The sequence below is a fragment of the Macaca nemestrina genome, chromosome X (assembly GCF_043159975.1).
Source record: "Macaca nemestrina isolate mMacNem1 chromosome X, mMacNem.hap1, whole genome shotgun sequence".
NCBI lineage: Eukaryota > Metazoa > Chordata > Mammalia > Primates > Cercopithecidae > Macaca > Macaca nemestrina.
In genome coordinates, this window is record NC_092145.1 from 134,411,272 (window position 1) to 134,421,006 (window position 9,735).

General features: G+C 46.1%; 1 protein-coding gene across 1 annotated transcript; it reads right to left on the reverse strand.

The window, feature by feature from the left end:
- Window positions 1-6,431: 6,431 nt before the first annotated feature.
- Window positions 6,432-8,491, reverse strand: LOC105499109 (melanoma-associated antigen B6-like). Its single transcript, XM_011771575.2, has one exon. The coding sequence runs from the start codon at window positions 8,468-8,470 to the stop codon at window positions 6,995-6,997; it is 1,476 nt and encodes a 491-aa protein (XP_011769877.1). The 5' UTR covers window positions 8,471-8,491; the 3' UTR covers window positions 6,432-6,994.
- Between the last annotated feature and the right edge of the window lie 1,244 nt (window positions 8,492-9,735).

The following is a 9,735-nucleotide window of genomic DNA, read 5'->3' on the forward strand; positions in this document are numbered from 1 at the left end:
ATTTCTCTACATTAACTTTGTATCCTAAAATTTGACTAAAGTTGTTTATCTGATCTAACAGCCTTTGGAAGAGATTATGGGGTTTTCTAGGTATAGTATCGTATCATCTGCAAAGAGAGGTAGTTTGACTTCCTCTCTTCCTATTCGGTTGCCTTTTTCTTTCTTTTTTCCTGATTGCTCTGGCTAGGACTTCCAGAACAATATTGAATGGACTGGCGAGAGTGGGCATCCTCGTCTTGTTCCAGTTCTCAGGGGAATGCTTTTAGCTTTTGCCCATTCAGTATGATATTGACTGTGGGTTTGTCATACATGGCTCTTATTATTTTGAGGTATCTTCCTTTAATGCCTAGTCTGATGAGAGCTTTTACCATGAAGGGATGTGGAATATTATCAGCATCTTTTTCCATATCTATTAAGATGATCATGTAGTTTTTGCTTTTACTTCTGGTTATGTGATGAATCACATTTATTGATTTGTATATGTTCAACATCACCAATCATTCGAGAAATGCTAATCATGACCACAGTGAGATACCATCTGATGCCAGTTAGAATGACTGTGATTTAAAAGTGAAAAAAATAAATGTTGGTGAGGTTGTGGTGAAAAGACAACACTTATACACTGCTAGTAGGCATGTAAATTAGTTCAGCCACTGTGAAGAGGAGTTTGGACATTTCTCAAAGAACTTAAAACAGAATTTGCCATTTCATCCAACAATCCCATTACTGGGTATACACCCAAAGAAATATAAAGCATTCCACCATAAAGAGATATGCACGCATATGTATATCACAGCACTATTCACAATAGCCAAGGCGAATTCACCTAGCTGCCCATCAGCAGTGAGTGGGATAAAAAAAAAATGTGGCACGTATACATCACAGAATCCTACACAGCCATAAAAAAGAAAAAAAGCATGCCTTTTGCAACAACATAGATGCAGCTGAAGGCCATTATCCTAAGCAAATTAACACAGGAACAGGAAACCAAATACCACACGTTCTCACTCACATGTGGAAGCTAAATATCGAGTATACAAAGACACAAGGAATGGAACGCTGGATTCTACTTGAGGGTGGAGGGTGGGAGGAGGATGAGGATCAAAAACTACTTGTTGGGTACTATACTTACTACTTGGGTGATGAAATAATTGTACACCAAACCCCAGCAAGTTGCAATTTACCCATGTAAAAATTCTGCACTTGCACCCCCTGAACCTAAAATAAAAGTTGGAAGAAAAAAAATAAATAAAGCAATATTTGAAAACAAAACAAAACAAAATCAAGTTATTCACATAGAACAGAAACACAAAGAAGATATAAACTTTATTTCTTCCAGTCCTGCTTAGGTCCTCTACTAAGTTGAACATTAACTGCATTATTTTTCAAAAGGGTAAAGAATCTCCCTCAACCTTCACTTGACATGGGAGAAACTGCTGTTTGTAGCCCCAGAATGTGCACTGGTCATGGCATTAGCCTCAGTCCTGGCTGCAGCTGTACCTCAGGCTCTCTCTTCTTCATGTCTCAGTGCCTTGTATAAAGGGATGGGAAGACACTTCAGGATGGTATCATTGACTTTGGCCAAAAGTCACCAGTTTTTCCTCTTGCTGGTTTCAGCATGGGCACTTGGATTCCACAGGAATTCATAGTGTAGGGGACTTCTGTTGGACACCTGCTGGTACTCTAGGTTCTTTCCTGTACCAAACTTTTTTCTGGACTCTTCATATATGAAATCATTCTCCCAGCATAGACCCAAATCTTACTCAGAAATGTTTGGATCTTCTCTTCTGTGGTGCAATTACCTTTCGTGAAGCTTATACCCAGGAGCATCATCAAGATACCACTTTTAGGCAATGCATTATCACCACTCAGACTCCTATTGCTGGGGACACCCAGTTCACTGAAAAGAGCATTGACATCACTGCTGGGGTCAACTTCTTCAATTCAAGGCCAAAGAGCAGCTCCATGTACTCAGAGATTCTCCTGAGGATCTCAGGGAAATGGTCCTTGCACTTTTTGTTAACAATGTTCAGCAATGCTGCTTTTGTCATGGGATCTTTAATTTTACATTTCTCCAGCAGAAATTCTATTACCAAACTTCCCTTCCAGAATAGAAGGTCTCTGTGTGAGCTCCAGTGGAGGCTCTTGCTGGAGAGGTGCTTGGTTTTTCCTCATTTTGGCTCTTGGCATGTTCATCAGATCTTGTGCATGAAACATCTACAGAAGCAGTGATGATGCAGGGGGCTCTCTGAGATTCCTGGGGAATGCCAGTAGAAAGAGAGCTCTGAAGAGCACTCCCCAAAACAGGAGAAAAAGAGGAGAGGGACTCTTCCTCTCCTGCAGTGACGTGAGCACCCTGGTAGCATTTCTCATGAGTGTGGAACTTCCTCTTCTGACCCCAAGGCATGACTATGGGCAGGGACAGCAGACAGAAGTGTGACTAGGGTCACAGGTGAGACGGGCACCTGGTGGAAGGAGAATGAAATGGTGTAAGCACCGTCAGCAGGGAGAGACCACCTTGGCTCTAACCAAGGCTGCCAATGCAGGTTTCTCTGAGATCACTGCTCTAGGAATCTACTGGGCAATTGTTCTCCCATCAGTCTGTCCCCTGAGAACCTGGTAAAGCAACTTAGAGTGAGTCATAGGCTGCAGCTTGGCAACCCAGCTTGGGGTCTACTAGAGTGGCAGCAGAGACTAATTGTGGAGCTCCCTGTGTTCTGGGGTTGGGGAGTACATTCAGGTGATATTCCACATCATTATGCTAACTGTTGACAGGGCCTGGTACCTCTTTCCTGTTCTGCTCAGAAGTTGACACTTGGAAGCCCCTGGAACCCACATAAAGCGAGAGAGTGCCTCAGCCCACCACCCCTGTCAAGGATGACAACTTTGAGGGATCTTTTCTGTCTTGGGATCACTGGACCCTCAGTCCTTATTCAGAGTTCTCATATTGGCTCCACGTTGGCTCTGTGTAGGGCCTGGGACCCACTCTTCTGCTCTATCATGGCTTCACTTTCTTATTAAGGAGATCACCTCCCTTAGACCCAATATAAAACAATGTGGAAGCCTCTCCCTGACAATCCTGCTATGGGTTTTCAAATGCTGAAAGCCAGGGTGGGTGCTGGTATTATGTTGCCCCTTTTGTTGGGGGAAGGAATACGATCACCTTAGTCTTCACCAAGGGTCCTCAATTTGACTCCTAGAAGGACCTGCAGCTTCTCTGTTCTTTGATATGAAGGCATCTCCTCACAGCAAGGCCCAGAACTCTCTGAGACCTAGTAGAGGGAAGGGAGGGCAGCCTTATTGGGCCATACCTGCCTGTAGTCTCCTGAGGCAGAAAGCTGTGGCAGGCATTTTGGGTCTCATGAGGATTGGCCTCACCAGCCCTTGCCCAGATTCTTCATTTTGACTCATGACAGTGCCCACAGTTTCTCCCTTTCGTGGCTTGTCACCATCTCCCTCAGAATAAGGGCCTCATTTCTCTGTCACCCTGAGGAGGAATTGAGGGGTGCCTCTGCTCTGCCTGACATTTATCCCTGAGTCTCCCAGGACTAACAGTAGGGGAGAGATTATGTGCTGCCTCCGTTATACGTTTCAGGTTCTGCTCCATTCTCATGGTCCTCACCCTGACACCTGGCTCAACCTGGTAATGTTCTCTATGATGAGAGAGCCAACCTCAGACCAAGTTCCTCACCACCTGGAGTCCCCAAACGTGGAAGTCAAAGTGATCTCACTGGAGCTATTAGGGGATTCTGAGAACTAATAGCAAGAGAGAGACTCCATGGGACTCCTCTGTTCAAGGGTTTGCAATTCCTTGAGTCCTCACTCAGCCAGGATCTCAGACTCCTCCCTCTAGTGATGCGAGTCCTACAGGGCGAGGAGAGTGGCTGACATATCCGGTTATTTGTGTCTGGGGATTTCCAGGGCTGAAAGGGGCGGAGCTATGTGGGTTCCTTTCTCTTCTAGGTTGGTTGCTCCCCTAAGTCCTTGCTCAGAGTCCTCACAATGAACATTCCCAAGACCTAGAGGCCTGTCTGCTCATATACAGATTTAAAGTCCCTAATACTATCAAATGGTCACCTACGGCTGACAGTACCTGAGGGATTCTGCGTTGTCTGTACTGTTATGATTTGAGTGGTTCCTTCCATCCTCACGGTCCTCGGCTTGACTGTTTGTATGACCTGGAATTTATCCCTGTGGTAACCTCAGACTGACCCCTTAGACCAGGTGCCTTACCTCCTTGAGATGCCTTAAAAGGAAATGAGTGGGACTCATCATCTCAGAATTTCCTGGTTTGCCAGGGAGAGACACCAATGGCAGGGCTTCGTGTAGCTCCAACTGTTCTGGGAGGAGTACCATCATCCCTGTTTAGGGTCAGCAGTGTGACTCCTATTAAACATCCTCTGCTGAATAGGGTTGTTCCCATTAGAATAAGGCTCTCACTTCCTTGAGACCACTGCCAGAGGAACTGAGGGGGCACTTCAGTCTGAGAGTTCTGCCCTGGTCCTCCTAGGGCTGACAATAGGGACAGGACACTGCATTCCCACTGTTCTTGGGTGAGTGGTCTCCTCTATCCTCCCTCAGCATCTTTACCTTGACTCCTACCTAATGAAATCTGAAACTCCACTCTCCACTGACTCAAGGCTGCACTCCTCTGACCAAGGCCATATCTTCCTGGAATCTCCCAATTGGAAGTTAGGAACAGCCACATCTGGCCACAGTTATTGAGGATCCTCTGAGGAATAATAGCAGGGTCAGAATCCGACAAGATTCCACTGTTTTGGAGTCAGTGGCTCCCTCAGTTCTCACTCAGGGTTCTAACATGGATTTGGGGATGTGGAACTCCTTCCTCTACTAAGCTGAGTCTGCCAGCCTCAAGCCAAAGCTTTTCCTTTACTGAGAAACCAGAGGGGGAAGTCAGGGTGCTACTCCTTGGCTACCCCACATGGGCAGAATCGGAGCTACTGCCATGAGATCAAAGCCTTTATCTCCCTGGGGCACCAGTAGAAGCCCTAGAGAAAATGAGGAGGAGCCTCAACCAGATAGCCCTGCCTATGGCCACCCAAGGCAGAAAGCAAGATAAAGCTTTAAGAGCCCCTACTGTTCTGGGTGGATCATTCCTCATTTCTCATTCAGAGTCCTCTTCTTGATAGTTTTCAGAGGCTGAGATCCTCCTCCCAATAACCAGAGCACACCACCCTTAGACCAGGACTCTTATGTACCTGAGAACTTGAATAAATAGAGAAATTTTAGCTTGCTGCTATAGCTTGGGCCTTCTAGATCTGAGAGTAGGCAGGGCCTGGTCTCTCAGTGACCCCGATATTCTGAGGCAGTGATCTCCAGAATCCTCATTTATGGGGGTTCGCATCATGCCTCCTTTCTGTTTAAGCCTGCTGGGAAATGTCACACACCTGCAAACAATTGAGCAGGTTCCCTACTGCAAACCTTGCAGACAATGGCTCCCTGTCCCAGGTTCTGTACGAGACAGGGAAGCTGTACCACAAGGCAGGAGGCCCCAGACAGGTGGTGGGCTGTCAGTGAAAAAAGCACACTGATCTATTCTTTGCTTCGCCAGCCAGACTTAGCCTATTATGTACTTTGCTTTGAGGATATTTAATTTCTATGGGGAAAGGGCAGAGCAGGATGATTTGGGGAGCTCCTGATCTTATTGGGTTATCTGATGTTGCATATCCAGATGATCATACTGTCACTGTGTATTATTTTTTCTTTTAGCAATTCATACTACTCATTTATTCAGCATTATGATTTCTCTAGTTGTATATTCCAAACAAGTGCTTTGGGTACGGTGTCCTTTTAATTCTCTGATAAGCATTTTGGGCAGTGAGAGGAAAAATGAATTAAAAGACACAAAGTCTGGCTCAGGCTGAGAGGACTGGAAAATGTGTGCTCTAGATGAATCCAGACCAGAGATCTAATCCCAGCTCTGTCAATTACAAGCTTGTGAGCTTTTAGAAATGTGCAATTTATTCATTTTGAAGTGAGTCTGCTAAACCCCATCTTGTAGGAATTTGGGGGTATAAATACTGTCCATAAAAACTATGGCATACTAAGTAGGAAATGCTGAGTCTGTCATAAATGACAGTTACTATAGTATGTGTTTTTATATAAATTATTAATTTTTAATTTTCCTAAGGATATATTAAGAAACAAAATTACCACATCTTGAAAATATTTGGGACAATTTAAGCCTATGCAAGTTCTTTGAATGTAGCCGCCTTGAAATTTTCAAGAAGGTTTTTAGTGAACTCATTCTGGCTTATATTGATCACTGCATTTCATGTGATGATTTTAAACCCAGAAAATACCACTCTGCAATCAGAAAGGGTTTTTGATGCAGTAGATAACATAGAATATGAAGTGCACTAGAACAAAACAAACGGCAGTCTTAATAACCTAAATAAATCCAGGTATCCTTTATTTATACTAAAAGAAATAGGAAAAGGAATTAGGCAAACCAAGAATTAAACAAACTTTTACATTTCTGTTTTTCCTTTTCTTTCTCATCATATTATGATGTCAACTTTTTTACTGTGGAGTTCTTAAAATTCATATCAAAATCCATTTTCTATTACCATGTTATCTAGTTCTGAATTACAACGAAAATATGTTGTGTGATTTTGTTTTATTAATACCCAAACCGTAACTTTCAAATTGGTTAAACAGCCATGAATGTGAGAGCTATGTTTTTGATAACTGTATAATCTGAAGCAAAATAAACTTTCACTTAACAGAAACAATCTTGAAAATTGACAAAGAAATAAAACATAAATCTACAAGTTACTCATGTATAACAAGACAAAAGAAAGAGATATATCTTGTTCCCTCCAGCCTCTACTATACTGCAGTACTTAGAAGGCTCATTACTCTCTTCTAACATAAAGCGAAAATTCTACTTCAGACCTCCCTAGAAATGGGAGGATCTGTAGGATGTGGCCCCATAAGGTGCCCTGGCCAAGGGAATAGTGCCAGTTCTGCCTTAAGCTCTCAGTCTCAATGCTCTCTCTACCTCATCCATCAAAGCGTCTTCATACAGATGGGGGTATAAACCAGGGCTGGTGTTATTGCTCTTGGCCAAAACACGCAGGACTCTCATCTTGGTGGTTTCAGCATGGGCTCGTGGACCCCACAGGAACTCATAGCGTGGAGGATCACTGTTGCGCACCTGCCGGTAAACCACGTACTTATCTTGCACCAAATCTTCAGTAATGAGCTTCTGGGGATCCCCATAGATTGGGTGTGTCATCCCAGCATAGATCCCCAAACAACTCAGGAACTCCCAGACCTCCTCTTCAGTGGCACAGTTACCTTTCATGAAGATCACACCCAGGACCGACATCAGGAGACCCGACTTCCGCAGCCCCTTAGCATCATTCAGAATTCCTTCACTGGAGAGACCCAGCTTGCTAACAAGGGTGTAGGACTCGCCGCTGGAATCCATTTCTTTCAATTCAACGCCAAAGGCCACCGCCAAACGTTCGGAGGTTCTGTTGAGGATCTCAGGGAAGTAGTGCTTGTAACGTTTGCCAACACGCTTCAGCATGTCTGCCTTCAAAATGGACTCTTTCTTCTCAAACTTCTCCTGCAGCAATTGCACCAATGCGCACGCCTTCCTCTTTAGCGGATCTTGGCTTAAGCGCTTAAAAATGATGGCTTTCTGTGAGGCTCTTACACTTTCCTCATCTTGACCCTTGGCAGCCACATCATATTTTGAGCCTGAAACACCTGCATCAGCAAAGCCAGTGGGTGAAGCTCCCTGAGACTCCTGAGAAATGGAGGCATCAGGGGAGGTGCTCGGACTTTTCTCATCTTGACCCTTGACAGCCACTTCAGATTTTGAGCATGAAACACCTGCATCAGGAGAGCCAGTGGGTGAAGCTCCCTGAGACTCCTGAGAAATGGAGGCATCAGGGGAGGTGCTCGGACTTTTCTCATCTTGACCCTTGACAGCCACTTCAGATTTTGAGCATGAAACACCTGCATCAGGAGAGCCAGTGGGTGAAGCTCCCTGAGACTCCTGGGGAATGGAGGCTTCAAGGGAGGTGCTTGCACTTTTCTCATCTTGGCCCTTGGCAGCCACATCAGATTTTGAGCATGAAATACCTGCATCAGGAGAGCCAGTGGGTGAAACTCCCTGAGACTCCTGAGGAATGGAGGCTTTAGGGGAGGTGCTTGCACTTTTCTCATCTTGGCCCTTAGCAGCCACATCAGATTTTAAGCATGAAACAACTGCATCAGGAGACCCAGTGGGTGACACTCCCTGAGACTCCTGAGGAACGGAGGCATCAGAAGACCTACGACGAGTCCCCAGACAATCGTGAGAAGAGGATGAGGAAGAGTGGGACTCTTCTTGCTTCTCTGCAGTGACCTGGGGACCTGTGAGACCCTGTGGCTGACCATGGGTCTCCTGGCGTTTCTCACGGGCACGGAGCTTACTCTTCTGACCCCGAGGCATTATGGCTGAGTGTGGGTAAGAAGACTGGGAAGGCTGGTACCTGGATGGGAGAGAGTGATGTCACGTCAATACCTTCGGCTGAGAGTGACCATCTTGGCTTTAACTAGCGCCCCTTCTGCAGGTTTCTGCAAAACAACTGCTCTAGGAACCCACAGGACTCCTGTTCTCCTGGTCATTTTGTCTCCTTCGAACTCAGGAGGAAGTTAGAGTATTAGGCTCTAGAATGACAGCCCATTTTGGGGCTTATTGAGGTGACAGCACCGGCTGGCAGTGGATGACCTTCCGTTCAGGGGTCGGATCCTCTCTGTTTACATTCAGGATCATCATTAAAATTGTTGACAAGACCCAGAGGCCCATTTCCCTGTGCCGCTCTGAAATTGACACTAGCAATTTTTACAATACTAACCAGCAGGAAATAAGGAAGCACTTCTGCCCAACACTTCACTCCGGGGACACGCAGACCGCCTAGGGCTGACAACAGCGGAGGCATTTTAGTGCTCTTCCTGTTATAGTGAGAACGGTCCTCACGGTAATTAGACTCCTCACCCTGACTCTTCCCACAACCTGGAAATCGCCCTCACTAACCTGCTGCCATCTCCTTACAACCAGGGGCCTACCTCTCTGACTTTCACAGGGACAAAGTGAGAATGCACCTCAGTCTCTAGAGACCTGCCCAGACCCCCAGGCTAACGTCAAGGGCAGAGTTCGGTGCAACCCGTTATGGTACATGGAGTTCCCTCAGTCGTAAGAAGGGTCCTCTTAACTATGTAGGGCCTGAGATTTCTCCCTCTACTGACCTACGTCCACCAGCCTTGGACCAAGGCCTTCATGTTCTACAACATGATGGAAAAAATGAATGGACTTTGGGCCTAACAGCCATGCTTGGGGACTCCTCTGGGACCAGCTCGGGGCAGGTTGGAGCAGGGCTCTGTGGAGCCGCCATTTTTAGGGGGAAGGGGGTTGAAGTTGGGGAATGCCCCCCCAGTTCTAGGTCAGGATACCCACCAAGACAGCTGAGAAGATCTGGGACACCTCCTTCCGCTGACGTGACACAGCACTTTTCAGACTGAGGCGTCCTGCTCAGACCCCTTTCTAGGTGGAAGTCAGGAGGAACCACTTCCGGCCACGCCCACCTGGCCCTCCCAGCGTAACAGCAGCTGCGGGGCTCTGTCACTCCCCCTTGTGTTCTGTGGGTGCAGCAGATTCCAGGGAAGTCACATAAAGTTCTTTCAGGGGCTTTTCGTGGACCCTTGGACTTCTCTATC